The sequence below is a fragment of the Gigantopelta aegis genome, chromosome 14, assembly GCF_016097555.1.
Source record: "Gigantopelta aegis isolate Gae_Host chromosome 14, Gae_host_genome, whole genome shotgun sequence".
NCBI lineage: Eukaryota > Metazoa > Mollusca > Gastropoda > Neomphalida > Peltospiridae > Gigantopelta > Gigantopelta aegis.
Window position 1 is genome coordinate 29,561,019 of NC_054712.1, and position 17,717 is coordinate 29,578,735.

A 17,717-nucleotide genomic window follows, 5' to 3' on the forward strand; every position below is an offset into this window, starting at 1 on the left:
CGATGGTTTTAGAAACACTAAAAGGAAAAAAAGAAACCTAACAGACCAACTAACAAGCCATTGATTACAGAAATTATTAGACTATTGATAAAATTAATATGAACGAGAGATAATTATATATAAAATAAAATACTACACTACTCACGACCCTGAGAGATGATTCGGTACTGTCATTGCGACAAACTGCGTAAGTATGGGTTATACGAGTTAATTTATACTGGTACACAAGCTTGTACATACGAAGGACAACAGTACAATTATAAAAACTCAGTCACTTCGATGCCTGATGAACACTTAATAGAAATGTTAGAAGTAGTTCGTGATGAGTTACTTTTGGAAAATATGTTTTCATTTCAAAAACATGTTGATTTAAATATTCCTTAAGAAAGAACCAGTGAGGATAGTACAAGACACAATAACTATGGTATAAAATTGATAGAAATGTGTAAACGTTGTGCTTTGTTTATTGCCAATGGTCGGTTATTTAAAGATCAAAAGTTTGGACGTATGACGTGTAAAGAGTCTAGTCTAGTTGATTATTTAATACTTGCACCAGACGCCTTTAAATTACTTGCTGAATTTGAAATCCTTGATTTTAACCCGATGTTCTCCGATATACACAGGCAGTTACACTGTGCCCAACTTTATGCAGATAACCCTGACATACACCATAACCATATAAGATGGGATGAAAATAAAGCAGACGAATTTAAACAGGCACTTACTGACGATGATTTGTTAGTAAAAGTTAATGGAGCTTTGGATAGCCTTATTGATAGTGATAGTGTTACAAATGAACAGGTAAATCATATTGTAACCGATCTAGGTAGTTTATTTGTCAATTCAGCAACCAGTGTGTTTGGTTTATCAAAACATAGATATAATTCTGGTAATTCGAAGCCATGGTTTAACAAGGAGTGTAAAATAAAGAGAGATGCATTTCATGAAGTAAAAGACAGGTACTCAAGACAAGTCTAATTATGTCATAATGTTATTGAAAAAAGATCCAAAGAATACAAGAAAGAGCTTAATTTAAATTATAAAAAACATCAAGAAAAATGTGCTAAAGAACTTGATTCATTATCAAAATCTAACCTAAAAGCCTTTTGAAATACTTTGAATAAATTTTCAAATAATAAGCGTAAAAACCATGATATTCCAATAAATACATTACATGAATATTATAAAACGTTAAATGCAGATATGCATGTTCATATAGATGATATAACGGACGATATAAACATAAAAGAATTGTGTGAAAATCCCTTGTTTGACAATATTCTTAATGGTGTTATAACTGAAAATGAAATATCTGAAACAATTTTAAAGTTAAAAAATAACACAGCTCCAGGTGCTGATGGAATACTTAATATATAACCTACAGGATCCCGACAACTATAGAGCTATAACTCTAATCAGTTGTGTTGGTAAACTGTTTACTGCCATTATTAATAACAGACTAAACCTTTTTGCTACTGAAGTAAACTTAATAAACAGGAATCAGGCTGGATTTCGCAAAGGTCATTCAACGAGCGATAACATATATTGTATGTATGTTTTACTGTCGATATATCTGTCGTTTGGTAAAAAATTATACTGTACTTTTGTTGATTTTCGAAAGGCTTTTGACTCTGTCTGGCGTACGGGGCTATGGAGAAAATTACAAAAATGTCAGATTAAAGGTAAATGTTTCAAAATAATTTTTAATTCGTATAGAAACATTAAATCATGCGTTGAAATTAATAATAAGAAATCTGATTTTTTCCCCCTTTGTCTAACAGGCGTAAGGCAGGGGGAAAATGTATCACCATTTTTATTTTCAATATTTCTAAATGATCTTGAAGATTTTTTTTAAATGCTTCAAGGATCTCCTCTGGAAATAATTAAACAAAATTGCCAAAACAAACTACATATATTTATTGAAATTTTCGTACTATTATATGCAGATGATACTGTAATGTTCTCCGAAACTCCTGAAGGTATGCGACATGCTTTAGATATATTTGATGACTATTGTAACTTAGCATTAATGTGAGTAAAACAAAAGTTGTGATTTTTAGCAAGAGAAAGTCGAGGTCTAATGTTGAATTTATGCTGCAAGATGAACGATTGGAAATTGTTGATTATTACTGTTATTTAGGAATTTGTTTTAAATATAATGGGAATTTTTCTAATGCAAAGCAACATCTTGTAGACTAAGCTAAAAAAAATATGGAACAATAGCATACCAGTTCATATACAATTAAAACTTTTTGATTCAATGGTTGAACCGATTTTATTATATGGATCAGAAATTTTGGGTTATGAAAATTTACAAATAATAGAAAAAAATTCATCTCCAGTTTTGCAAACGGATTTTGAAGGTAAAAAAAGTACCCCAAATTGTATGGTATATGGAGAATTAGGAAGGTTCCCTTTAGAAATACAAGTAAAGTTACGAATGGTGTAATTTTGGAGTAAACTGGTTAAAGACGAACATAAACTTAGTAGTATTTTATATAAATTAATGTTCTCTCTAAACAGTGGTGAAGGAAATCAATTTAAATGGTTGAAATTCATAAAAAGTATTTTCGATAACTCGGGAATGGGGTACATCTATACCAATCGTATAAACAAGAATTAAAACAAAACCTCTGTGATCAATTTATACAACAGTGGTTCTCGGAAATTACAAACTCGTCTAGGGGTCAATTTTATCCATTATTTAAAACAGAATTTTATTTCGAAACCTATTTGTCGAGATTATCATACCAAAATAGATGCTGGATAACTAAATTGCGTACGTCAAATTTATGATTACCAATCGAAACTGGCAGATGGTTTAACGTTCCTAGAGAAAATAGAATATGCAAACTTTGTAATACCGATAATGGAGATGAATACCATTATTTATTTAATTGTAAAAATTATAATATTGAAAACATTATAAAAAAATATATAAAACAATATTATAGAATTAATCCTAGCGTTTTTAAAATGAAAGGTATGCTGTCATTATGTAATGCACCATTATTAAAATAAACCTAGCTATATTTATTAAAAGATTATCTTGTCTTGTGAACTGACGTTTCTCCACATATTTTAGCTATTTTTGTTTGCATATCTTGTGTTCTGTTAACGCCTGTTCTAGTCATGTATGTTAATTATGTATTTGAAAATGTCCTCTTGTTATATATTGTGATGTGTCTGAAAGTTGTTTAATAAATCGTGAAATCTTGAAATCTTGAAAATGGTCAAAATGCCCTGAAAATATTTTATCTACAATGTCTTGCTATATGTGTGAAACAAAAAACACACAAGAATCATTATAAGTAACCATCAAGAAAAATAAGATTTTAGAGATCTGTATTGCCCCAGATACCGTTATGATGATAACGTTAATGTTATCTAAAATAAGTTCCGCACCGGTGTTTCAAAACAAGACGCATACAGTTTAACAATGCATACTAATTTCAATACTGAACTTAACTAAAATATATTTAGTTTCAAAGCGGCAATTGGTTGCTTATTCTTAACATATTTCAGTAAGTGGGACGTCAGTACAAAAGAATGAGGACACAATAATACAGGGACTTCTCCAAGAAAACCATAAAGTATGAATAGTTATCGTTTTTCAGAGCGGGTAATTGCCCCCTCGCTGTCACCCTCGCATACCCACTAGGAAGGGCCATGAAATCATTGCTTGGATCTGTGATAACCCTGAGAGGATTCGTATTAGTTACTGATACTCAGGTTTGGGAAGGTTGTGTTCGTACACCTCGATCGAATCTATTTGAAGCGCGAACGCACGGCGATACAAGAGAATATGTGAACGTCTATCGACTTCATATTGACAACGTTATCACAGTTACTCATTATCAGGCTTGGGAGGGTTGTTTCAGTATATTCTAAGATTTTTGTCAGGCAAGAACAGTATTTACTTGTATCTGTCGTAAACTATAGTAAAATAGGTTTTGTATCAGTCACTCATGTTTAGAAGGTTGTGTTCGGACATCTTGATCAGATTCTTATCAGATACAATCAGTCTTCGCTTCAAACGCGTCAAAAGATGTCAGCAATATATTAATTTGCCATCCAGTGGCCCAAGAAGAGGGGACAATGTATTGTGTTCAGAGTTGGGGGCAGTGCGTGGACCTTACGTAAACTTCAATCAGATTTTTTTTTATCAGACTTGTTGTTCGTAAACCCTGGTCAGATCTTTATCAGACACGAACAGTCTTCGCTTGGATGTGTCGTAAACTCTGATAACATTTGTATCTGTTACTCGTTATCAGATTTTGTCATGTTGTTTTTGTAAATTTTGATCAGATCTTTATCAGATACGAACTGTCTTCACTTGCCTCTGTCGTAGTACGCGGCTTTCGGTTCTTTCAGGTGGTCAGCCTCTGTCATAACATCCCTGAGGAACTGTCCGTCAGGAGCGAGGAGAATGACGTTCTTGTTATTTTCATCAACAACGTAGACGTTGGACTCGGCGTAACAGTCCACACTCTGTGGGTTGGCCAGTGGGTATCTCCACAGGACGTCATGTCTTAATGTTATGTACATCACGTAGTTGCTGCTCTTGTCAGACACAATGATGTGACCACTAGGGGATGTAGCCAGGTAGTGCGTGTGTTTGACAATTCTGTTTCCGGTTCTGTCGACTGTTATGATCTTTAATTCATTTGCGTTCAAATCAGTTATAGCCAGATTATCTGCTTTATCAACCACTAGTCTGGCCGCGGTTTCAGACTTTTTCTTGGATCTGACAGTCGTGATACCTCGAGTCATTTGTCTAGCAGATAAACCACATGTTTTTTTATTAGGTTTAAATGTGGTTTAACATTTATTAAAGTACACATGTAATTATGTTGACAGATAATAGATTCATTTCACGTAAATAAGCTAACGTAGCAGCTACTTCCTTTTCGATAATTGCTGCCATTCTTAGACAAGTATCAGTCCATACATTAGATGTACTACTTCTGTCAATATCATTAATGACGTCACGCCAGAGAGATTTAAAATTGCATCCATACACGATGACAATACCATCTGTATCATTCTGGTTGAGAACAACTACGTCATGAATAGTTGATCTGGTTAGCGAATCAATGGTGTCTGGTGAAATATCAACGAGCTGTTGATCTAGTTCCTCCGTCTGAGTGAAACCTGAGGGTGATGAAAATTGTTATTTTACACAAACTCCTCTATCTGACACGGCAGACATGACTCTGCTAATGATGTCAACACATTTAGCAAACCAGCAGTATGCGTCATCAACTAAAATTACCTATGCGTACCTATACATAAACATAATCGTTTGAACTTCTGTTGTTAGTAATTTAGAACATCAATTATATTTTTGCAGTATTCCAGTTTTAAACTTAGTGAAGTATTTCACTGTTATACATTTTTTTTTCAAATCTAAAAAATCATTTCCAAATAATAATAATCATAATAAACTCGTTATAAATGTCGTAGTTTGACCTGTTTCATATGCATGCATTAACCTGAATACAACAGCAATTGAATATATACTGCTTCACAAAACGTAGGGGATATTTCCCAATATTAACAAAACTCTATAAAACGTTTATTTCAACATTATCATATACATAGCTTACATGTGCACCGGATTTCGTTAGTTTTAACAACATGACATATGTATGTTTTAAGTCCCATAATAAATGTAGTGCCAGTCAGTGGTGAAGTCATGTAATTCACAAGATGTTAATATCGTGTTCGACCTCTTTTAGCGTCAATGCATGCATGCATTACACCTTTGTCGCATGGTTCTTATAAGGCAGCATATCGTCATTTTTACCAGGTCTGGTGCTTATTAAACTGTTAAGAGTCTAGACTCAAGACGCTAGTTTTAGAGTCTGATAGCTAACATCATGAAAACGTCATACACATTGCATGCATGTCACGTCATTTGAGATTGAGTCTGGACTCTAAAGGTTTTATAAGCACTGGTGGTTATTGAAGTTGCTCAGTACGTCTACCAAGGATATTTCACACATGTTCTATGGGCGAAATGTCAAGGAATATTGCTGGCCATGGCAAGGTCTAGATTTGATGCCTCTGTAGATGTTCTGTGACAACACGTGCACAGTGAGTTCTTGCATTGTCATCCTAGAACACAAATCCTGTGCCATGACGATGAGAAATTGATAGAACATGATGACTGATGATTGTTATTTCTAATATGCAGACCTGTGACTCTCCTTTGGCACATGTGAAGATTTGTTCTGCGTGTCATCATAATGTCACCACACCCCATAATTGACCTACTCCCAAACCGAACATGAGGTACCATAGCAGTCTCTTGGCAGCGTTCACCTAGCCTGCACAAAACCTTAAAACAGCCGTCACTGAAGTCCACATTAAACCTGGATTCGTCACTAAACATGACATTTGACCAACGAGCTTTTGTCCATCGCAGATAACAGCCAACAGCATTCCATCCGAGTTTGGCGATATCTTGCAGGTACATGAATGTATGGTTTACGGATGCGTAACACAGCAGCGGTTAAAAACTATTTATGTGCAGACTCTGATTCGTGTTCTAGTTGCTCTTGTAGCTAAGTTGCATTTATTTGATGATTACGGAGGGCTCTGGTGACAAGCAATGGCTGTTCATGTTGTGAAAGACCTCTCGAACAAAGCATGGATACTTAATAAAATCAAATTTTAAAACTAATTGTTTGGGTTTTTTAAATAAAAGCACTGGTTGGCAACGGGAAAAAGCAAATCAGATAATAAGTCCACCAAGGAAGTTTGATCATACGATCCAAATATGACATGAGTATATGTTAACTATTAATCACCATACAAAACTGTCGATTATTTGAAATAATGGAGAGACAATGTCTGGGATGTGAAGGTTGAATGATAAGAGATTTTATTTCGAGAACAAATCACATGCAAATCAAAGGAGATAACGGACAGGGATAGTGGGGGTAAAACAAAATTTAAAAAAGAAATAAGAACAAAACAACAACAACAACAACAACAAAAAAGATTTGTTGAAATAATAATAGCACCACTTTGGTTTTCTAACGTGGCATTAATTTGTATTTTTCTTGGGGGTTAACCTGCCTGTCCCTGTTGTACCTCATATAGGTACGGCCCTGCTCCCTTTTTTTAAAAATCTTTTTTGTACCTCTCTTCCACTCTCCTAAAAGAGTACATAAAAATTATGTGGGTTTTTTTTAATAATCAGCACGCATAGTTTGAAGGCCCGTGAAAATGTTGATAATTTGTGTTCTGTTACCAAGTAAACCTTTGTAAATATCCCGTCACACGAACCCAAACACTTCCGTCTGGATTTTCCAAGCTCGACAACTCTGATGATGGTTCGGGCTCAAGACTTGTGGAAGGGAAAATAGTGGCTGTTATTAATGGTGCTTCATCCTAAAAAAACCCAGACATGTATTTTGAGAAACATTTCTGTAAAATACTTCCATTTCCTTGATTCATTTGTTATTTTATTCACACCAGTCTGCGTAAAGAGACGTCCTTTTTATTACAGACTATGTAATCACAGAAAGGTTATTGGCGCCTCTAATCACGTGCTGTGATGTGGAAGGCCTTCTACACACGGAGTGAGAACCATATACCAGCTCTCCTTTGTGGGCAAAGTACCCAACAGTAATGCCGGTGAAAGACCATCACGTCAGCGACGCGTAGCAGTCGCGGCGCGTATGTAGCCAGTATTCGGTTATTATGTATATACATTGGCAGTGACAGACTATGACATAAGCGAGGCATGACGTGGCTAGGATGCACGTTCTGATCACTTTACGAGCGATTTTTACGCTCTACGCCACACTACGCTGGTTCTGTACATCAATAATTATCAATAATGGGGTGTACCCACCAACGACGACGACTATTTTCTGCCATTATCAACGCAAGTAACAACATTTCTTCCTCATCGTCTGTATCATCACCAACCAGCTTAAATTGCAGCCGAGCTACGCCTTGCTACGTTGAAGTTACGCGCCGCTGACGTGGTAGTCTGTCACTGGCATAAAGCATGGCGGGATACTCTTATTACTACATTATAAATTGTTTTGCAATCAATCTTGAATAATATATTAATGTCATATTTGTAAACCTATTATGTATTTTGCGGCATTTATTATTTTATACGGTTGTGATCTAGCTCAGTCGGTAGAGTGCTTGCCTGAGGTGCTTTGCTTGCAGGATCAAACCCCTGAGTGGACTCATTCTCTGACTGGGTCCAATTTTCCCCATCCCAACCAGTGATTTATCAAAAGCCGTGGTATGTACTTTACTTTCTTTGGGAAGTACATATAAAAGATCCCTTGCTGCTAATGGAAAAATTTAGCGAATTTCGTCTACGACTACATTACCCAATGGATGAAATCAAACAGCCGACGATGAAAATTTCAATGTGCTCTAGTGGTGTTGATAAACAAAACAAACTTAAACTTTATTAGTTTATATTCTTTTGGCGAGTAGACAACTGAAAATTATTTCACTCGGGACATAAATTTGATAATAACTGGTAACTCGTTTATTATAGGGATGTAACTTAGTGGTACAACGTTCGCTTCATGCGCGGTCGGTTTGGGATCGATCCCCGTCAGAAGGCCCATTTGGCTATTTCTCGCTCCAGCCAGTGCACCACGACTAGTACATCAAAGGCTGTAATATGTGCTATCCTGTCTATGGGATGGTGCATATAAAAGATCCCTTGCTGCTAATCGAAAAGAGAAGCCCATGAAGTGGCGACAGCGGGTTTCCTCGCTCAATATCTGTGTGGTCCTTAACCATATGTCCGACGCCATGTAACCGTAAATAAAATGTGTTGAGTGCGTCGTTAAATAAAACATTTCCTTCCTTCCTTATATATATGTGTGTGTGTGTGTGTGTGTGTGTATCTATATCTATCTATCTATCTATCTATATATATGTATATATATATATATATATATATATATATACTAAATTTTTAGTATTCACTATATATTATTACTATATATATATATATATATATATATATATATATATATATATATATATATATATATATATATATATATATATATATAGAAAGGTTATTAGAATGAAGTGTATCGGATGAATAAATAAAAAGATAGAATTTCACAACGTTTTAATGGAATAAACGCCTTTCACCCGTAACGGGTTCATCAATTCCATATACATGACGTCATCTACAGCGGGAGGTAGTTTCGATGACGTTACGACAATTGTAACAATACAAAATGCATACCACGAATAAATTGCATATTTGACATTAAACGAGATAATAATTATAATTATAGTGACGGTATATAGCTGTCATATTAACATTGCTATTGTTACATTGTAATACATGTAAACAAGCATATAAGAGTCAAATGTTCTAACAGTAGATATATTGTACAACAAAGTTTCAAACTATGTTGGAGTGTAGTGTAGTGACCACAGTATGGGTTAGCGTATGTTGTTTTTATCTCGTTTAATGTCAAATATGCACTATAATTATAATATTATCATCGAAATTACCTCCCGCTGTAGATGACGTCATGTATGTGGAACTGATGAACCTGTTACGGGTGAAAGGCGCTTATTCCATTAAACGTTGTGAAATTCTATCTTTATATATATATATATATATATATATATATATATATATATATATATATATATATATATATATATATATATATTGTATACAGACGTAACTACGCTAGTAATAAAATTTTATTAAATCTAAAATATCATGTCTTCCCTTATTTGTTTTTTTATCAGTGTCAACATATCCATGATAGTGGTTAGTGCTTAAAGAAAGAGAAAGGATAGTGTAGAGATCAAACACCTCTTCAAACTGACCACTGTATTATCAGCGGCTTGGACTATGCCACCTGCGATTACTTCAGTATGGCATGAAATACATACGATATCATGTCACCTTATATATTACCTGTAAATTATCTAAGCGTTTTGGTACTATTTTCTGGAAACAAACAAATCCCTCCACCCACCCCTTTAAAAAAAGGGGGGGGGGGGGAGAAGGGCTAACAATGTTTACATTGTTTTAAAATACAAGCATACTTATTACATGAAATACATTTTATTAATCTAATTTGTAATACATTTCGTTCAAGTTCATGTAACTAAATAAGATAATCATTATTTTGGTCATGAATCAGATAAATATTCTGCACACTATTTAAGAACATCTTTAAAAATATGTAGGCCCTAGTTTGATTTAGGGTAGGACTATACAAAGGGTAATACAACACTAAAAGCAAACAGCTGTTACAATTTTATGTAACATTTATTTTTTAATCTAGGCGTGTGTATATTTATTACCTCTATTATGATACCAATAGCCAGTTTGGGGACTTGGCTCACAGTCTGCAGGGTTATCGGGTGTTCGCAAAAATCATATCAGCGTTTTACCGTGACCTTGTTCATAGATTATACAATACCTTATTAGTATTAAATTAAATGCATGTTACTGCTTACTTTGTTTATCACCTTCTGATAATGCATCTTCTTCGTTCTGTTTAGTCGCCTCCGTCATGGATTCTATTCGGAAATCATGTTTCAACTGAGATACCCATCCAACCGTCGGGTTTGGTATGGATACAAACTCTCTACAGACTGGAGAGCTAAATCCTTTCTTCTCGTAAGAGTCGGCTTACTGATCAATGTAGTCCTGGACACATTCACTACAGAATGTGAGTAGACAGACGAGAGTCCTTGGGTCCTTGAAAACCCTCAGACCGATGGTACAGCTAATAGCACAGCTGAAGTTTTCTTTGTCTACTTGCAGAGTCTCGGCTTTGGTGGTAGCCATGTTTTCGCTTGGTGGGGTTTTTTTTATTGTTATTTTCCTGTAAAAACGACTACAAGACAACTTGGTCTTAAATTGTACTCGTCGGTACTCTCGGCTTTGATTGCAAAGGAAAGGAATGTTTAATGTCAAACCAATACCATAATGATATTACGCCGCCTGTCTGACCGTAGTTGCTTGTAATCACGCAATGATCCCATAGTGTGGAGCTGAATAACATTCCATTCACTTGGTCCCTATTTACATTTATCACTGACATTATCGTGGAGAAGATCCGTTCGGTTTACACTAACAGACACTCGTTTTAAACACTACAGTTTATTTTTCACTATTAGAATAACGCGTTTTTGTTAATGCAGGCATGGTCCCCTAAAACATTCCACGCTCGGCTCGTCGGGCTTTTCCTCCACACGAGTTTCGTTTAATTTAGTCAATCCTTCTCCATTTGACGCTCGCTCGCTCTCTCTCTCTCTCTCTCTCTCTCTCTCTCTCTCTCTCTCTCTCTCTCTCTCTCTCTCTCTCTCTCTCTCTCTCTCTTTTTTTGTTACTATTGCTCTTGCATTTTTGTTATTGTTTTGTTTGGGTTCTTTTGTTTTTATTTTTAAAACAATATTTGTGGAACTGGATTTTTTATCGTTTGTTGGTTTCTTGTTTGGTTTTGGTTTATTTGATGTTATTCATTTTTATCCATTATCCATTTGTCAAATTAAATATGGTTAACTCTTGCAACTCGTGTGTTATATAATCAATGAAATGTAATTCGTTTTCCTATTATTTAATTGAATAATAAAAACGTAGAGATATTCCGAATCTACACCTTTGACAGGAATCGTTGTTGTTTTTAATGTTAATGAATGAACAGAAGTCACAAGTTGATGATGTAGGTTCTTGTATTTCACTTTCCGACATAAAACATGATTAATAAGTTAACAACATGATGATACAGATAAAATATATATTGTCTAACCTCTTAGGGGAATGATGGAGTTGACACTGCGACTGTCATTCTCGCGTTCGTCTCTCAGTATGCTCTCTCCTTCCCGGTCTACCTTTGCGTTTCTATATGGGTCTCTATTTTTATTGGATCCGGCTCAAATGATTGTTTTAATGTTCCTTGGGGATTTTTTCTTAGTCAATAGAGCTGCCCCAGGCAACACACCCAGACCAAAACCTCTTTGTGAATAGTGTCACATGATAAATTATAATCGTTAAATCAATATGCTGTATGGTGTTGTAAATCATGTCTTATCATTGAACACGTGTCCTCATATGCCGTAGAATACGGCCTGGGCGTACTAAATTCAGGACAGCACATACATTGACCTTTGATATACGATCGCTGGGTACTGCATGGGAAGTGGAAAATCTATGAAGATGGGTACACTGAGGTAATTCGATTCTATGACAGACACCTCAGTCGAGTGCTCTATCGACTGAGCTAGATCCACAATCTCCCCCACCCCCTCCCCTCCCTTTTAATAAATGAAAGGTTTATGTGTTAAACAGAATGACAAACGCACGCGCATTTGAACGATGTCGTATTATTTTTATTATTTGTTTTAATTATCTGATTTTATTTTTTGTTCAAAAGCCTCCACAAGACTTTTTTGTTTGTTCTTTTTCAAAATTTGTCAAATTTACAAATCATTATAGATCCTGCTGCTATCATATATGACAGTGAAAAAAGCAATGTGTCTTTTATATAGTTTTGTTACCGACAGAACAGCACATACCACGGACTTTTACGTACCAGTTGTGGGGCACTATGTGTGATAGTGTTCTACATGCACCATTGCCCCTCAGGCGAGCAAAGTAATAGCTACGTCTTCCAGAACCTTGTCGGCATACATTTTTCTTTTTAAATACTTTTCGGGAGAGCATGATTCGGACCCCCCCCCCCCGCCCACACACACACACACACAAACTTCGCTCGCCAGTCTAGAACACACCCACAACCACACACACACCCACCCCTGCAAATGACCATGCATTTGCTCCTGGTGGTGGAATACAAGTTGTAATAAAAGTTTTTTCGTGTGGGTCAAGTCATTTTGTCAAAATTTGCAGCCCAAAATGAGCGGTCCCTGGTCACTGGTGAAAGCGCATAGCGACTTTTGTGGAAGATCTGGGACCAATTTCACAAAACGTCGTAAGTCTAGGTTTGCAAGTAAACTTAAATTTCCGATAGAAAAGCTAATTATGTAAGTAGAAACAGTACAGATAATACATTTTTAAAATACAAATTATTTTCTTTCGTCCTAACTATGATCTGTGCTTCGTAATGGCGTAAGTGTCTGCGTATAATAAGATTCCAAATTATCACATTAAACTATTATGGCCAACATTAAACGTAAACTTACGATGTTTGCGTGTGTGCGTGTTTTGTGGGGTCCTAATGTTCTTATTTTTGCAATGAAATTACAACTTCGGTGGCACACAACTTTTATATAATTGATTGCACTTTAAATAATACATAAATACATACATACATACATAGGCCTACATACATGCATACATACATACATACATGCGTACATACATACGTAAAACAAATAAAAAGTAAACACACACACAACTAATAGTTCTAAATATGACATTGTAAGCCAATGCTTGTTAACGTTTCCACAATACGTTTTTATTGAGATAGCCATTTATCGTCTTTTGCGCCGGAGACCTTCAACTCTGTGTTATTCTTACTGTTTTTCGAACGAAAGGTCCCGCAACAGTCAATGCTGGTCACTGCTGCCCGAAGATTACTGACCTACCTGTTCGGTGTGACCCCTAGACCTAGTCACTGCTGCCTGGAGAGTACTGACCTACCCGTTCGGGGTGACCTCTAGACTAGTCACTGCTGCCTGGAGAGTACTGACCTACCCGTTCAGTTTGACCCCTGCACCTGGACATCAGTTTGAGGACCTCCTGGCGGAAGTGAGTGTTCAACACTCCATATATGATGGGGTTCGCAGCTGTGTTTATAAAGTACGTGCAATCGAATAGGTCATACACCACAAGGGACGTCCCTGTCAAGGAAACTGGGAAGTGCACGTCAACAGTGATCACTATTCTGATGGCAATGTAGGGCAGGAAGCTGACCACGAACACGACCGTCACTATCAGCCCTATGACGGTCGCCCTGTCGGCTAGTAGTCGCAAAGAATTCGACGGTCGTAGCTCTTTTTGCTCTTGTAGCTTGCAAGCCGCCGATCGATTTATGTCGTCGAAAGAATTGATAATATTCTTGCGATTCCTCGATGTCCACGCAATGCGAGCGTACAGGAAGGTCATGGCGATTATGAGGGATAGGAAGATGACGATTTTCCCCGCGTGGTACAAGGCGACGATTGTGAGGTCCTCGATGTGCAAGCAGTATGTTCCCATCACTCCGGGTTCCATCATCTTTACACTCTTTATCTCGTACATGAAATACCTGGGCAGGCTGAACGCAGTCGCTAAACAGAGCGCAACTGCCACGGCAATCCGTGTCTGTCTTAGTTTGAGTTGACATTTGAATGGACGGCAAATCTTCAGGTATCTGTCTAGGGCTATGATCAGCAGGACGAACATGGTGGCCATAAGAAAGAGCAAATTGAGAAAGTGTCCCCACCTACAGCCGATTAATGAGTAGAACGTGTAGCGATGTGTCCCGCTGTATATGGACGCAGGTATACCCACCAGAGTGCTGATTAGACTCAGGACACCCAGAGTTGATACTAGAAAGTTCTGAGTTCCCCTTTTCATCTGGAATATGAAAATATAACACACAAGGATATTGCCGTAAAAGCTAACCAAGCCAACGACGATGAGGAATACTACTGCTGGAAGGAGAGTGAACGTGGCTTTATCGTTGAGTTGTTCCAATTTGAGAGTGAGATCCGTGAAATTACTTTCCATGGCGTTGGTCATTGTGGTTGATGATGTCCTGTGTTACGTGTGGTAAACGATAGAAACACTACTTCAATTCTTCTCCTTTTGTTTTCCTATATGCTGTGAGAGCTTGTGATCATGGTGACCGGTGTACGTTGTCTAGTAGGTACAATGAGGTGTCCAATGCAAATGTTTCCACCGTGAGGCAGAGAGAAATTATATGCTAAAAAAGCCATGATTGCCTCCAGTCTGTCGAAATTAAAACTCACTATGTTGAAATGTATATGACGCTATGCTTGCGTTATAAACGCGTAGACAGTAACAAGTTAATGACGTCATGAACCCGATATTCTGAAGAGAAAAAGGCCCGTGCTTATAAACTTAAAGTCTAGACTGTAATAAAGTCCAGACATATAACGGTAAAATAAAATGTGTTGAGTGCGTCGTCCAAATTAAACTGCACAGAAAAAGTAGTCAATTTAACTAAACCAAAAAAAAAATCTCCATTCTGGTCTTCAAAGTCCTTTTTTCTCTCTCGCTGGCTAATTTTCACACCCACGACCATCTTTCACAATTCGCCGTTACAACATAAGACAAAAATGCCTTTGCTTGGCGACACTGAGCATTTGCATATAAATAGTTCAAATTATGTGTTCGTAATATGTTGACCAATAGAACAAGGAATCTACACATTGGTAAAGCGCTCGCTTGATGCGCGGTCGGTTTGGGATCGATCCCCGTTGGTGGGCCCATTGGGCTATTTCTCATTACTGCCTGTGCACCAGGACTGGTATACCAACGGCCGTGGTATGTACTATTCTGTCTATGGGATGATGCATATAAAAGATCCCTTGCTACTAGCGGTAATGAAAAAATGTAGCGGATTTCCTCTCTATGACAAAAATCCAATAGCCGATTATTAATAAATTAATATGCTCAGGTAGTGTTGTTAAACCAAAAAATAAAGGGAAAAAAGCCATATACAAAATTTAGTTTACTGGGTGACATCATTTGCATAGTCTGTCTGGGATCGATCCCCGTCGGTGGGCCCATTGGGTTATTTCTCGTTCCAGCCAATGCACACGACTGGTATATCAAAGGCAGTGGTATATTCTATCCTGTCTGTGGGATGGTGCATATAAAAGATCCCTTGCTGCTAATCGAAAAGAGTAGCCCATGAAGTGGCGACAGCGGGTTTCCTCTCAATATCTGTGTGGTCCTTAACAATATGTTCGACGCCATATAACCGTAAATAAAATGTGTTGAGTGCGTCGTTAAATGAAACATTTCCTTTCGTTTCATTTGCATATACCAAAGTTCCAATTATGTTTTCATAATATTTCAACCAATAGGAAATGCCATCTTAGATCTTAGATCTAATTCAGAGCCGGTTTATCCTAGCGGCACATGTAGCACGTGCTACGGGCCCCGCGATGATGTGTACATTTATTTTCCCCAGGGCATTCGTCTCCTCTCCCCGAAGGGGTTGCAAAATATATATCCTGGGAAGGGAGCGCCCCACTGTTATTTGTACTACAGGCCACCCGGATCCTTAAGCCGGCTCTATCTAAGTACACATGCACACTTATTCACAACAGTTCTCTTGAGAGATTTACAGCACGATACATCTGTTAAATATCCTGCAATATGCGGAGCTGTAGTTATCGTGGTAGGGGTGTCAACTACCATCTATCCAGTAAATTCTCCAAAAAAAAATTAAAATTAATTAAATAATTAAATATTATTACTAGTTCTACACTAGTGACATTTTACTATTTAATTTTCATACTGTTCCCATCCCGAGAAATATAAACTATATCCCTAAGTTTTAATATATTCTGATAAAGAATAATAAATGAGTGGCCGATAGATACCATTTATCTCACAATGAGTTGTTTTAAAATGTATCTAACGAGCGAAAGTGAGTTTAATACGTTGTTAAACAACGAGTTGTGATGTATCTAACTGACACGAAAAATAGGGTTTTAAGCGAATTTTAACATCTGTTTCAACTAAAAGTTATTTACAGCCGTTGAACTTGTAGCTGACTTACGCGTCACAAACACATGGTTGTCAGGTTAACTATACATCACAGTCTAATCGAGTTCCATCGCGGTGGGTTTTTTTATTCGACGTATGACATTGGCGACCTGGTAAATACCTAGGAGCAGCCAGTCGTATGTTGTGAAATTGTTAACACACGTGCATGTGTTGACAAGTATGTGTAATCGTATATAACACATGGCGTTCTAACCAACGGGTATGTAAGAAATACCAGTAGTGCTAGCGCACTCTGATAAAACTACATCAAACTGCATTTGCACATACGACATAAACAAATGAAGCAGACAGTTTCACTGCTCCAGAACAAAATGTAAGGATCAAGACGTCTGGTCTACGTTATTATCATTTCATCATTTACTTCTTTGTAATTATTGATCTTATTTGCCATATAACAAATATATAAATATTAACTCTACCTAAAGTTGAGTATAAGTCACTTATACCCACACTTACTCGGTGTATCGGTGAATATCCCAACAGTTGTAGTCGTGAAAACCCATGACCAAAACTGTGGGGATATTCACCGATACACCTCGTAAAGTGTGGGTATAACGATTACATATTCATAGAGGCCATCATGGAAAGTAGTCGCCATGGCTACCACAGGCCATATTACGAATGCCTCTAATCTTTAAAATATTCTCTATGATGTCTAGTATGTGTGTGCCAAGTATCATGCTTTCATCAAAAAGTGCACGATTGGGTAATTTCTGTGCACATTTCCTCTTGTGACGGAACATGCTCTTAATTCTTTTCGCCTGTGGCGATATTAATTGTTTTAGAGGGCCGTGTGCAGTTCCAATATGCACTTAGACCAGATGGGCACTTTGTTACGTAATACCTCCGCGCGACCGTACCCTCTAATACACACCCGGACCAGGTGTGGAGGCCATGTGGATAGTAGTTACGTAATCCCTCCGCGAGTGCGGTTTTTACGACCGACTAGGTGACAGTGAGTCTGGCCATC

General features: G+C 37.0%; 1 protein-coding gene across 1 annotated transcript; it reads right to left on the bottom strand.

Annotated features, from left to right (window-relative positions):
- Positions 1-12,769: 12,769 nt before the first annotated feature.
- LOC121388798 (probable G-protein coupled receptor 83) lies at positions 12,770-15,213 on the bottom strand. The gene has a single exon (XM_041520300.1). The coding sequence runs from the start codon at positions 14,723-14,725 to the stop codon at positions 13,664-13,666; it is 1,062 nt and encodes a 353-aa protein (XP_041376234.1). The 5' UTR covers positions 14,726-15,213; the 3' UTR covers positions 12,770-13,663.
- Between the last annotated feature and the right edge of the window lie 2,504 nt (positions 15,214-17,717).